The 14,312-nt window shown below is 46.9% G+C and overlaps 1 protein-coding gene across 5 annotated transcripts in view; it reads right to left on the reverse strand.

Annotated features, from left to right (window-relative positions):
- Positions 1 to 584: 584 nt before the first annotated feature.
- The window catches only part of CLMN (calmin), a 121,760-nt gene continuing 108,032 nt past the window's right edge, over positions 585 to 14,312 (reverse strand). Inside the window, exons 11-15 of one of the 5 annotated variants that reach the window (XM_061395238.1) lie at positions 14,233 to 14,293; positions 13,549 to 13,619; positions 13,025 to 13,121; positions 10,445 to 10,653; positions 585 to 7,670 (exon numbers count right to left, since the gene is read on the reverse strand). In XM_061395238.1, the coding sequence (XP_061251222.1) occupies positions 10,489 to 10,653; positions 13,025 to 13,121; positions 13,549 to 13,619; positions 14,233 to 14,293 (394 nt within the window). In that variant the 3' untranslated portion in view covers positions 585 to 7,670; positions 10,445 to 10,488. Of the gene's footprint in view, positions 10,658 to 13,024; positions 13,122 to 13,548; positions 13,676 to 13,872; positions 14,159 to 14,232; positions 14,294 to 14,312 lie in introns of those variants that run through there. The other 4 variants (XM_061395237.1, XM_061395239.1, XM_061395240.1 and 1 more) reach the window with 4 other exon arrangements.

Here is a 14,312-nt window from a genome sequence, read left to right on the forward strand (position 1 = left end):
TTAGAATGTAAGCTCTGTGAGTACAACAACTTTGTTTCATTTATTACTGTATTCTCAGCAACCACAATAATGCCTGATGCTAGGTAGGTGTGTGATAGATACCTGCTGTATCACCTCTGATTTGCTTTTCCTCCTTCCTTGCTTCACTCTTGCTGTCCTGGGATCGCTCCACTCCTCAATGATAACGTAAGCACGTGAGGTTTAACTCAGGCTCTGTTTTCTGAGGGACCTAGGCTATTACTACAGTAACTTGTTACAGATCACACAGTTGGTAAGAGACAAACCCAGGATTCAAACCTAGGCAACCAGCCTAACTCCAGAATCACAGGGGCACCACCACTCCCACAGGAAGTGCCATCATCACTACCGATGTTGTTCCTTCTTAGAGCTGCACCTGCAAAGGCGAGAGGCAAGTTAATGGTTTAAAAAAAAAGATGGATTTCTTACGATCTCTATGGTTCTATAGTCAGTTGGCTTCACTTTTACCCTGGCAACAGTTCTCTTTGTCGGGATGAAGGAAAGACAGTGTAATTTCTCGTTGGGAAAGGCATAGATACACATGGAAATGAGAATGATCAATGAGCTGGTTGATTCATGAGATTTATACCCAAACTTTTTCTTAAGAATACATGTAATTTTACAAGACCATTCATCATAGCACCAAGCCTAATACTCCTTAATAGAAAACAGTCAAATAACAAATACTCCAGTTAATTTCCCACAGGTATAAATTATGCAAATAATCATTTATATCTTCATTTACAATAATTCATAAATAAGAGTGCACGTTCATACAATTTTTTTACAAAGATACCTTTTTTTTACAAAGCTACAGCTATGTATAGACTAAATAGACAAAATAATTCTTGTACTACAAAATAACATTTCACTTTTTTCCAATAGTTCTTAGTCCTCTCAGTAAAAATATTCAGACATTATCAATTAAGTCCTGCCATGATATTAAAAGAAACGGTAGCAGTGAATCTATTAAACATACTACAGACCTTGAAAAAATAAACCTATCATCACTCAATACTATACACTTTCAACAACTCCTGTGCCCAAGTTTACTAATTGGTCCCGACCTTGCACCTGCTCCACGGCAGGGACCGACCATCCTTCTGTATTTATTCTTTGTCTTTGGCTGATGTTACCAGCATCAATGTAAGTGACGCCAGCAGCTAATTTAGGGTGCAGTTCAAGGGCAAAGGGTCTCTGTTTCATGGTACCCGTTCCCCAAGTGCCACACCCACCCCAGGGACATTCTACACAAACGTGCCAGTCTTTGGCTTCAAGGATCCCATGCTAGAATGCACGCAGCCTCTGACTCAAGTGGAATTTCTGTGCCTGGACAGAGGAGCCTGGTGGGCCACCGTCCACAGGGCTGCAGAGAGTCGGACACAACCGAGTGGCTAACACTATGCGTGTTGATGCTCAGAGGGGCTGGGGGAAAAGAGAATAGAAAGGTCCAGGTGTTTACATCTGTGTATTCCTGCGGCTGAACTTGTGAATTGCAACGAATCTGAGAAAACTGCTGCATCAGATGCTGATTTAATTTAAGGAGACCAGTTTAGTTCTGGGAGCCCAGGAAGCAGATCTTGCACATTCTACAAGCTTCCACCCCCACACCTTCCACAGACAGACTACCTTTTATTCCACCAAACCCTTTCCGAAGGCACCTTTTTAAATACTGAAGCCGGAAGCCGTGCTCTAAGCTTTGGAATTCACTTACAAAGGCAGAGGCACATTTATTCTAAGCAAATAGGCCATTAACTGAGATGTTTAAAAAAAAAACGAACTTGCTAACCTTTGGATTTTTAAACCTAGGATGAACTTCTAAAAAGAGGTCTTCAAACTTCCAACCCAGAAAGGTAAATGAATTATTCAAGGTGTCACAGCAGGCGGGACCGAGCTAGGACATGCGTTCCTAACAGCCAGGCCAGTGCTGTCCTAATCTGGAACACTGTCAACTCTCTAGGTTACAGACACTCTTAAGAGTTTCCTTTTAAAAAGTGTTTCAACCAGGCATGTTGTGCCTATCCTCACAGCAAAGTCCACTGACTTCTGGTGGGGCTAAGAGAAGTGGCAACTATCGCAAATGGGAGGAAAAAAAAAAAAAAACCCTATCAAAAGATACTTTTCTATTTGTTTTTGCAACAATGCAAAACCTACAACTTTTTAAAGGCAGAACAAAGCGGGAAAATGGTGATTCCTATCTCACAGACCAACCTGTTGTCTTACTCCCAGGAATTCATGTTCTCATTCTTATTTTAATCGTGTTCTGCCCAGGACAATGAAATTTGCTTTTCAAAGGAGGGGGCCTCTCTTCCACTCTGAAAAGCATATTAGAAGAACTGAGTGAAGAGCTGGGGGCGGTTAATTAAAGTCACTCACTCCTGAATGTTAAGACACTGAATTTATGCTGCTGAAGGCCCTTTAAAAGCAGTCATTTTAGTTATAAATTTGCAACCTTAGGGTAAAACTTGAATTTGGGGTGTCCTCAGGTATTAAAATTTTTTAAACTTATTTTTAATTGAAGTATAATTGATGTACAATGTTACTCAGTCACTTTTACAAACTGAGGATGAAGGAAATATTTAAGCAGTGTTGATGTGGAAAGTGAAAGTGTTAGTCACTCAATTGTGTCCAGCTCTTGGCAACCCCATGGACTGTAGCCCACCGGGCTCCTCTGTCCATGGGACTCTCCAGGCAAGAATACTGGAGTGGGTTGCCATGCCCTCCTCCAGGGGATCTTCCTGACCCAGGGACAGAACCTGGGTCTCCCGCATTGCAGGTGGATTCTTTACCACCGAATCACCAAGGAAGGGTCAAAGTGTGCAGAAACCTAGAAAGGGGAAGAACACAAGGTGGGGGTTACAAGTGACAGATAAAGTTCACCACCTGCCCAGCTCTGAGGTCCTCACCCACTCTTGCCAACTAGACTGAAGTCAGTAAGAATCAGAATCACCTTGGGGCAAAGCTTATTTTCTAAGCAGTGAAGTCCTGGGTGGAAATCAACGTTTGGAAGGAAGTCCCATATTTGCGGTTCTGCCACCTGCCAGCTCTATGATCTTATTATTTTTCCTTCTTGTGTTTTAGCTTCCTCTGAAGCTAAAAGCACCACCTCCTGTGGTGAAAGAACCACCTCCTGTGATTGTTAAGGGTCCAGTGGGTTCATGGGTAGACTTCCTCTTATAAAAGGTATGAGTTAGGTTTGAGACAGAGCAGCTGGCAAGAGGGAGGTGGGTTGGAAAGAAGCTGGGAAAAGCTATGGTAACTGAATATAACAAAAGGAGGTCTAGTCAAAGCTTGGCGAGGAGGGACAGGCAGACAAGGAGCTGCTGAGTAGCATACAATGTTGTAACGAGCTCACAAGGAAGCTATTAATATTTTTGGCTGCACGTGGAACTTTCCCAACCAAGACTCGAACCTGTGTCCCCTGCAGTGGAAGCATGGAGTCTTAACCACTAGACCACTGGGCAAGTCCACAAGGAAACTATCATTCACTCAACAACCATGTACTGAGTATCTACTCTGCACAGAAGATGGTCAGAGAGGTTATTTGCCCAAGGTCATCCAGGTATCTGGAGACAGAGCTGGAACTGGAACCTAAATCTAGCTGATTCCCAAACCTGCCCTCCTCCCCATCCCATAAAACCTCCTGGGGAAGGAAGTGACTATAAAATGAGTGGGCGGGCAGCTTCAGTTAGAGAGATTTCTGCCAGATGAAAGCTGGCCTTGACATCTAAGTGTCAGGGATTTTAAAGTTACCAGTGGGATCAGGGCCAGACTGTTGTGTATTTAACACCATGTGGTCAAACAGCCTGAAACACTGGCTGTCTTCTTCCCACAGAGGAGGATGCTTTTTGGCTTGTTGGTATTATAGCCCTGGGCTAGAGGTGACTGCTTGTCAGATGGGTTTTCATCAAGGTTCTCAGAACAAATTATAAACATCTAAGTTGATCTTCCCTGTGCAGGAGGACTTGGCAATTCCAGAAAAATCAGAGGGGTTCCAGAACTCTGATGATCTCTGCTGACCCTTGGGAAGTAGGGGCTCAGAGTCTCCAGGCCTTTGCCCCTTCCCAAGATGGCAGAGCCCACGAGAGTGGAGGATGGTGAAGACCTGCAGGTCACTGTGGAGCTGTCATGCATTAGAGAACGGAGGGCCAGGGCTCACCTGGAGCCTGAGGCCACAGCATCTGCATGCTCGCCATGGAAATGGAAAATTCTGAATGCAAAACAGAGTCCCAGCTCTGCTTGCATCAGGTTCACTTCCCTTGGCTGACTGTTTTTCCTCAACGAGATGCCCAACAAGAGACAGCGCAAAAAGAGATCCATGGGATTTCATGTCCAGCAAAGAAGCCACATCTCATTTCTTGGCTCCCTGACGCTGGCTAACCGTTTAGGCAAACTCTGCAGCCATTTCCAGCAAATGAGCATGTTATCACTAATGCTGGCTTTCAGCCTTCAGCTGCTCAGCCCAGGTCCTGGCCCTCGTCCTGAGCGCAGCCCCACTCAGCAGCTGGACGGACCGGATGAAGAGCCAGCCGTTCAGTGGGGGCTCAGGACGGCAGCTGTGGCCCCAGGCACTGAATCTGCCCCCAAAGGTGGTTTCAGCAGAGATGACGCAATGTCGGGGCGAGAGAAATAACACCTCTGGACCCAAAGGGCATCACGGGCTCTTGTTTTCTGGCCAGAGCATCACCGAGAAGGTTCTGAAGAGCCATGCTGCCTTGAAACTTGCACACAGCCCACCTCGGGGACTTCAGGACGTCATTGGAGATGGCTGGGGAGGTCTCCAAGCAGAAAGGAGAGAGAGGCCACATCTGCGAGCTGCAGTGGCATTCTGGAGAGTTAAGAAAAGCCAAGGTCACATGAAAGAGAGTGCGTCACAGGACTGCCCTTCAGTGACATGACCATGGAGACAGAAGAGTTCTTAACAAGGAAGCCACCATGAATTCTGGTATTCAAGAGATACAGTCTTTCCTTGTTTCCTCGGGCTTGTGTCTGAGATCAGCTCCTAGATGTTCTGAGTCCTTGATGGGAAAGGAGGTGCAAGTGAGCTTCAGGGACCGGAGGCTGGAGGTTTGCAGAAAACTCACTTGGGTGTCAAGATGTCCCTCCTGAGGGCACTAAGCAACACTGGGACTAGTCATTTCTCCTTCCTGATCCTCGCCTTTCTCATTTCTTAAATGAGACACTGTGATCCCTACGTGATCCCTAAGGCTAGCAAACAATCTACAATTTATGGAGATCGGCTATACAGGGAGGCAGCCTCCAAATCTTCTGCCTTCTATGAGATCAACCTTCACACAGAGCACGTTAGCACGGCACAGGGATGAGAGGAGAGCTGGGGAGAATTCTGCTGAATCCCAGGAAGGGAGAAGCAGCCTGTGTCTGGAGTGGTTGTCTAAGGGGCAGAGAAGATAGTACTCCATTCTCAGTCCTGGTGGGAACCCATCTCCCCACAGAGTCCTGGCTTGACCGGGAAAAACTGCCCACCCAGTTCCAAACAGCCACCCAGTAGAGGGAGCAGCCGTATTGTTCACTGGCTGACACCAGTGTGGGCTACTGGTTTCCCAATGAAGCAAGGCAAGGAAAACATAAAAAGTGCATGGAGCTTGGGGGCAGCGGGAGCTCTAAGATGGTTGTGTAGGGGCAGGAGGTGAAAGAGGCAGGAAGGAGAACCCCTATCTGCACTGTGGCATCAAGGGGAGCACTGTGTGTTCCCTCCCCAACACCCCCAATCTGGCCCAGTGTGAACTGAAGGCGCTTGAAGACCACTGGCTCAGCAGGACTCAGGGCAAGTTCACAAGCATGTCCACACAGCAGCGAGCTTGTCTAACCAGCAGGGAGAGAGCACGCAGGGGACTGCATAGAGAGGGCCCATGTGTTCGAGATGGTGACCTGAGCACGTGGGCTCATGTCTTCCCTGGCGAGAGCCCACAGAAACAAGAGCAAAGGAATGGAAGTGATGGCATCATGAAGACAGAATGATGGAGAGGAGGTGACAGCAGGTGAGAGATGCCAACCCATTTATGGCAGGGGCAGAGTGGAGGCAGACGGGCAGGGCCAAGGAATCCCAACACCTCATATGTGCAGAGGAGAGGTGCAGTACCGAGCTGCAGCCACTCCTCAGGGGAAGCAGAGGAGGTCCAACCCAGGGACACCAGGCACAGTGCAGCGGGACCGATTCACTGTGTCTACATACTGATGGTGATGAGACGCCTGCTCAGAGGTCAGGGTGCGGGCACTCAGGTGTGCGCTGGCATGTCTGGGTACGGCCCTACAGTCTGTGTGCTGCACAAAGAGGCAAGGCTAAGGGGAAACTGGGAGTTAACTCTAGCCCTTGCTCTGCTCCTTGAGCCTTTCACTGGAGAAAGAGGCAAAAAATGCGCCTGCCAGTTTGGCCACATGCCCACGGGTGGCTTCTGCCCCAGAGGGGCACCTATCTGGAAGTCATCCACTCAGAGGGAATGCCCTTTTGAAACTGCACGAGGGCTCTACATAGGCTAGTAGCAGCCCTGTGTATGCTCAGAGAGAAGTGGAAATATCTCTAAAGAAACACAATGAGAAAAGACCTGCATAAGACCTACTGATATGTGTGGTTCTCCCCTGAAGAGTTCAGGTGCCCACCTGGTGACCCTACAGAAAAATCCACGAGTTGACAGACAGAGTTTCCAATCCATTTTTTGAAATATCACTCTTACACAAGAACAGATCCACAGGATCACTAGATATCTCAAGAAAACATGTAACATGAAAGACTGAAACTAACCAAAAGAAAGGGAACTTAGAGGAAATAAAAGCAAAACAGCAGAAAAGAAGTTCCTCAAAACCCCACTATCATGAACATCCAGAGAGAGAAGTTCTGCAGCCAAGAAACAAGAACAGGACCCTATAAAACAGAAACAAGAGAACAGCCACAAAATGTCTTGGAAATTAAAAACCATTCACCAGGAACACTGAGAAGTTAACTGTCTTTGCAAGCAGATAAAAAATTAAGAGATGAGAAATAGAAAAACTATTAGAGGATTAGCCTGGGAGGTCCAACATTGGAACAACAGGTGGTCCAGAAAGAAAAAATGTGAACAATTACAAGAAAACTTAAGAAATTTCCCACGAGAGCCCAGAACGAGGCACACCATCAAGGGCACACCGTCACTGGGACTGTTCAGAACACCGAGAATGAAGGGATCTGAAATGTTTCCTGGGAAGGTGGAGAAACCCAGGTCACAGCTAAAGGCCTGGGAATCAGAATGACATTAAGAATCTCAACAACCACGTTGGAGGTGGGAGTGGTGGGAGGGTATTATTTTTCACCCACAATTCTATATCCAGCTACCCCTGGGTAAGGGCAGAATAAGGACGTTTTAAGTTACGCAAAATCTCAAAAATTTACTTCCCATGTTCTTTTCTCAGGAAGTTATTAAGGAAGGTACCACACCAAAATCATCATCATCATCATCAAGGAGAAAAAAATTTGACGAGAAAAGACAAGCAACTATAGTACACCATTTGGTTCAGAAGTAAACAGACCTCGTAGGCTCACGATGAAGAGAGATGCACCAAACAACAAAATCTAACCATGCTGGAAAAACAAAGTGGGGTTAGGCTAAGAGCAAGATCCTTCTCGACCATGGTAGCAAGCCAGCAGGTATCTTGGTATTCTAAAAATAAAAAGAAATATAAGCATGTTATATAGAAATGCAAAGGTAAATATTAGAAGAAATAGGAAGAGTTGAAAGGGTTACTTCCAGGAAGCAAGACACAGGAGATTGCTAGTTTCCATTAAAAGCCTTCTTGTATTTGTTTCTTTTAAAACTATGAATATGTATTACTTGGATAAGAATTAAAAATAAATTCTTAAAAAAAAAAGAAAACATGGGGTGGTTTGTCCTGCTGGCTTCTTACTCACCTTCTATAACTGACTTTATTCACACAAGCCTATCCTCAAGTGAGAATCTTTTTTCTTAAAAAAAAAAAAATCAGTTTGCTGCCAACTTGAACTAAATGACTTTCAGGCATCTTGCCAGTAGATGGTTTTAAATAATATTACACTTTGTAATGGGTGAGAGAGAAAACCTGCAGACTTTTCTGAACAAGGTCTAGATCCTTAAAATGAAATGATTAACGCTTGGGTCAGCTCTTCCTTGGCTCTTCAAGCATCTAATTTCGGTGAGGACTGCTTGATGTCCAGAGTTATAAAATATCACACACATAATCTTTAGTATCTGGACCTTTGAGCGTTCAATGATGCTAGGGAGCTCATTAATTAGCTCATTTTCCATGGGACACTTGGCCCTCTAGATGGAATTGCTCCAAGCTCCCAACAGCTTTCAGCTTGGATGGCTTAGATTCGTTCATGGAGAGAAGGCAGGCTATAACTAGAGTGGGATAGAAGTCAGGTTTTGGCTGTCATCAACTCAAATGTGCTAGGTAAATTCTTTTGGCCATGCTGGAATTCTGTAAACTGGAGACCCACTGCTTGAAATAAGCAAGCCCTTGGCTTGCAGAGAGAGAAGCATGATTCTTGGAGTAAGAACAACACTGGTGTGTCAGCTGACAGGCTGTTAGAGCGTGAAGGATATTCCAGAAGGAACGGGCGACAAGCCTGGAAGTGAGCAAAACTTCGTGGGAAAAATACGAGAAAAAAACAAAGGTTGGCTGTTGACCTAAGAATTTTGGTTTTGTTTTAAATGAGGACATTCTTATCTATTCGTTTTATTATTTTATTTTTTTCAGGACATCCCTGGGCCCAGGAGAAGTTCCCTAAGAGAGGGGACAGCTCCGGGGGGGACATCGGGTGGCCTGGGTACACTTGCAAGTCTGTTACTGGTTGGCTGTGCCATCTTGGTCAAACGGCTCTGCCTCTCCAGGTTCAGCAGGGAAGATGCTGTCTGAACGCCCCTCTCGACCTCGTAGTCTGTGGGTTTATAAGTCTCACTCGATATGCTTTCTGAGCAGGGGAGGACAAGGGGAGGAGGAAGCGATACCCAGGGAGGCAGGGCCTGTGTCTTGAAAGGAAGCAGGGAGCCCAGGGTAGAAGGAAGACGGAAGATCAAAGGGCGGCTGGATGCCCTTCCTCTACCACCTGCCAGTTCTGGCTACTTTTCAAGATGCCTTCTGAAACCTTTCCCCTTTTCAAGAAAACCATTTTAACGGGCCACAAAGGACGGCCGTGCAGACTCGCACTGTGCGGCGGTGCGCACACAGGTGTTCTCGGGGCAGGAACCTGCTCCAACACCAACCAGAGCTCGTTCTCAGCCAGGTCACCCCTGCCCTCCTCCTGGGGCCTTGGGAGGCTCTTGGTGTTTACAGTACTCTGCAGGGCCTTGGGTACCAGCCTTGGGTACCAGCCTTGGGTACCGGCCTCAGGAGCCACAGATGGAAGCCGGAGGTGGGGGGTGCAGGTGTAGGACTGCCCAAGACAAAGCAAGAGGGATCCCAGGCCTTGCCGAGTCAGCCAAAGCTCTGCTTTTCATGTTTCGACTAGACCACCCCGAGAATCCTCTTGAAAGGAGGATTCCATGGGTGGAAAAGGTTTGAAAAATCACAGCTTTATCTGAAATCAGTCAGTGCAAAAGCAAAATGAAAATGCATCCCCTCCCTAGAAAAACACCCTAGCGTGAACAAGTGTGAACTGCAGCTCACGACCCAGCCTTTACTTTCTGTGAATTTTGCCGATTGTGGACGCACTTTCCTGGAGCCAGCAGTTTTGTGTTGTTCTTTGGATAACCCCTTCTCCCACCCCGTGAAGACCACGACCAACCACCAGACCACCACAGGGCCCCCAGCACCTTCACCCAAATGCCCCTCTTGGAGGAAAGTGGGGCAGTGTTCTTCCCATAAGGGCTCTCCCTGGGGTATCCATCCCCTTTGTCATCAGGAGGTAACAAACTCAAGTCCATCTGGGACCTTAAAAGCCGAGCGAGCTAAGAATCAGTGCTTGTGCTCAGTCGATTAGTCGTGTCCAACTCTTTGCAACCCCAGGGACTGTAGCCCGCCAGGCTCCTCTGTCCATGGGATTCTCCGGGCAAGAATACTGGAGTGGGTTGCCATTTCCTTCTCCAGGGGATCTTCCCAACTCAGGGATCGAACCCGCATCTCTTGTGTCTCTAGCACTGGCAGGCAGATTCTTTACCACTGAGCCACCTGGGAAGCCCCATAAGTCTCAGCCATGAAGCTTAATAGTAAAACCTGGCAGAACAAGGCACACAAACAAACCCTACCCAAGGATCCGGCCACACACCTGAGTGTTATGTTCACAGCCTAAGAGAAAAGCATGCTTAGGACTTACAAGAAAAGAAAACGAAAGGAAACATGAAAAAAAAATAGTGGGGAAGGGTGGGGGGGTGGTCTAAGTTTCCTTGGAGGTCTCCCACTATCTGCAGAAGTGCCCCATCCCGAATAGGCAAGAAGAGGAAGGAAGGAGAATGCCCACCCCACGGCCAGGGTCCTGTCTCTTTTATTATGCAGACGCACGCATCAGAGTCTGTTGACATCCAGCTGGGGGAAGAGCAGCAGGCAGTAAACCAGGAGCCAGAGGAAGAGGATAAAGTACATCACGTCCGGCTGCTGGACCAGCTGTGTCAGCGAGTCGCTCTGGGAGCTGTGGATCTCCCGCAGCCTGGCTTTGCCCGAGTGGTTGGCCTTCCTGCAAGAGGGAGACACACCAAAGCAGTCACAAGCAGGGTTCCTCCACCCAGGGGACCCCCACTCCCTCCCTGTCCTCCAGCCTCACTGCCCAACTGGAGAGCCAATGGCTCGGCTTCCCAGCGAGGGGCAGACCCAGGTGGAGGGTGGGGTCCCGGGACGCTCTGAACTTTTAGACCCTCTCAGTTCATCTCCACGACACCAAAACAGAGGAGCTGTTAGCCCCAATCTGCAGATGGGCCTGCTGAACCTCGTGGGGTGGGTGGAGGGTGGCTTTCTCCAGCCCACACAATGACTTTTGTGACAGAGCCGGGACCCGGGCCAGCTCTGCACCCTCCTCCAGGATGTGTCCCGTTATACAGCAGTGCCCTGAATGCAGAGTTCAAGGCTGACAGCTCTTTTTTATGCTCCCAGGAACAGAGGGGCTTCCTAAGGAATCTAAGGAGAGAAATGAGGCGTTCCCTGCTAACTGATCATTTAAAAACAGCCATTAGCAACAAAAAGACACACCTCTCTACCATCTAGTTTTTGTTCTTGGCTTCGGAATCTAACCTTGAAAATGATTACCAGGTTCCATATTGGTGAGAGGTATCTTTCTTATTTTCTTTTTTAAGAGGACAGAGTAGATATATAATTTTAAGAGAGTAAATATATATATATATATAATATCTATTTTTATTTATCTGGCTGCACCAGGTCTCTGTTGCAGCATGCGGAATCTCTGTTGTGGCAAGCGGGATCTAGTCCCCTGACCAGGGATTGAAGCCGGGACTCTCTGTGTTGGAAACATCGAGTCTTAGCCACTCACTCTCCAGGCAAGTCCCTCTTCTCTTATTTTTATCTTATTTTAACAGAAAGTGAAGTGAAAGTCGCTCAGTCGTGTCTGATTCTTTGCGACTCCATGGACTGTATGGAATTATCCAGGCCAGAATACTGGAATGGGTAGCCTTTCCCTTCTCCAGGGGATCTTCCGAACCCAGGCCTCCTGCATTGCAGGTGGAATTCTTTACCAGCTGAGCCACCAGGGAAGCCCAAAAATACTGGAGTGGGTAGCCTATCCCTTCTCCAGGGGATCTTCCTAACCCAGGGATCGAACCCAGGTTTCCCACATTGCAGGTGGATTCTTTACCAACTGAGCTATTAGGGAAGCCCTGCTGCTAAGTCACTTCAGTCGTGTCCGACTCTGTGCGACCCCATAGACGGCAGCCCACCAGGCTCCGCCATCCCTGGGATTCTCCAGGCAAGAACACTGGAGTGGGTTGCCATTTCCTTCTCCAAGGGAAGCCCTAAGGTAGCACTAAAATGATGTTTTACTGTTGCCTGGTGGAGGGAGTCTAGAAAGGGGCTGTGTGGTGGTGACAGAAAAGGCTCAGAAGACATTATCTGATCGCAGTCGGGGCTGGGGGTCTCTGCTTGCAGCTGCATTTATAGAACCCGTGTGTAAGCTCCTCGGGGTCAATCTGGGGCACATGACAGATTATGAGAAGCAAAAATCACCTCTTCCCTGAATCATCTCCTGATATAGCAAGAAGCCAGGCCAAGAGGGGATTAAACCTTTGCCCTGGTCTGGAAACTGAGTGATTCCCACGCAGATAAGGGGCAGGATTTCTTTCTTCTTCTTAAAACTGTTTTTAGAGAAATTTTAAACTACTTTTCTTTTATTGCATAGGTAATAAATGCTCAAAAGCATAGAAAACGCGACGGCATTTCTCAACCTTGAGGGTTCAATTTTCAAAGACTCTATCTCATAAAAGCTAAAAGTACTATTTTCCTATGAGGATGTCAAGCCCAGTGGAAAATGTGAATTAATATTTCCATTTTACGGCAGGAGAGGGAAACAAATCTTGCCTCTTTTTTTTTTTTTTTAAGAACCGGAGAGGTAGACGTCTAAAGATCACACTCCTGGCTGTTGGGAAATTTTCAGAGTCTTTCCGTTTGAATAATCTAAGTCCTTCCAGGCTTCCCTGGTGGCTCAGCAGGTAAAGAATCTGCCTGTAATACAGGAGACCCAGGTTTGATCTCTGGGTCGGGAAGAGCCCCTGGAGAAGGGAATGGCAACCCACTCCAGAATTTTTGCCTGGAGAACCCCATGAGCAGAGGAGCCTGGCAGGCTATAGTCCATGCGGTCACAAAGAGTTGGACACAACTGAGTGACTAACATTTTTCAAGTCCTTCCAAGCCAATTCAAATCCATGGCAAATACAATAAATAAATAAAATTAAGTGATTCAATAACTTTAACAGGGATAGGGACATCTCAGGATTGTCAGAGTTTCAGATTTGTCTGCCTGCTTATGTTCTAAACGGGCGGTGTTACAACCATTCGACGCTCAGTCTGGGCCATCTAGTTCTCCGACAGTAAGAAATACTTTCATAGACATCCTGGCATGTTTCCACTCCCTCTTCATGTCTGCTCTGATGCCATAAAACTGTAAAATCAGCTCAGTGAGCTTCTGAGTATTGTACCTGTGGTGGCGACACAGAAGGAACACGGTTGTCAGGGGCTACAGCATTTTAAAAAGCACACACAGTATCCCATCCCTACCTCCTCTGCCTGGCTCTGTTCAGAGGGCCAGCTGATGCCACTGCATTATCTCAGTGAAGACTCACACCCAGGTCTCATGACCCAGACCTGCCTTTAAACCAAGTCATTTTTTTCTGAACCGTGCCCTGCTTGTCAACCTGGATTCATATCTACGTTGCCCTCCCACTCACATTCAATTTCCATTCACTTTCTCTGGAACAGGTATTTTCTTGCATGTTTCTAGACTATTAATATTATTATCCAACAAAGCCCTAGTTGGAGAATAGCCACCCCCAGAAGGTAGACTGTGTGATTAAAGAAAAAAAAAAATCCCTTAAACCCTACTGAGCCTGGAGTCCAGCCACCCACCTGGTTAACATTCGGTTTCTTCTGTCATCCACATCCGCTGCGTTCCTCAACTGAACATAGCTAAAATGATCCTACAGTGAAATTTATAAACAAAACCCCCGCAACCCAATTAGTAAAGATGAAATCTCTGAAACAGAAAATAAGATGATTTTAAATATACAAAGTCGAGCATGCCATGCTTTTCTCAATCTTGCAAACGTCTAGTTCCACAATAAAACTAGTATGTAATGATCTACACAAATTATTCCCATGGGTGGACGGGAGAGGCCCCACCCCCCACAAACGGGGCAAGCTATGGATCCCCGGGCTTTTGGGGGCCAACACATGCAGAGCTAAGCGGTTGTGAAGACAAAGGGAACCCTCTGCTTAGGCTGCATCTCTGTCTTTGAAGGTGATCTTTCTGGATGTGTGTGCAGGGGTTGGGTGGGAGGTCTTGGATATGATTGTTATGACAAAGAGGCCTTTGGGCTTTAAAATCATCACTTTATTTACATCCCCTAATGCCCAAACTGGACATCTGATTGGACCGTGCTTAATGACAAGGTTTCAATTTGCTTGTCTTCTATCCAAAAGCATAGCTGTTGCACGTCAGTAATTTCAAAGCTCTGGGCTGGGGGGAAGGAAGGAGGGAAAGGAATTGATTAGCAGGGGCCGGATGCAAGAAGAAGAAATTCACATACTAACCGATTCCAAAGACCTATTAGTATGTCGTCGAATGTAAATGCTGGAGTCACTGTGACTCGTCCTGAAAAATAAACACATGT

This window comes from Bos javanicus, chromosome 21 (assembly GCF_032452875.1).
Source record: "Bos javanicus breed banteng chromosome 21, ARS-OSU_banteng_1.0, whole genome shotgun sequence".
In the NCBI taxonomy this organism is placed as follows: domain Eukaryota; kingdom Metazoa; phylum Chordata; class Mammalia; order Artiodactyla; family Bovidae; genus Bos; species Bos javanicus.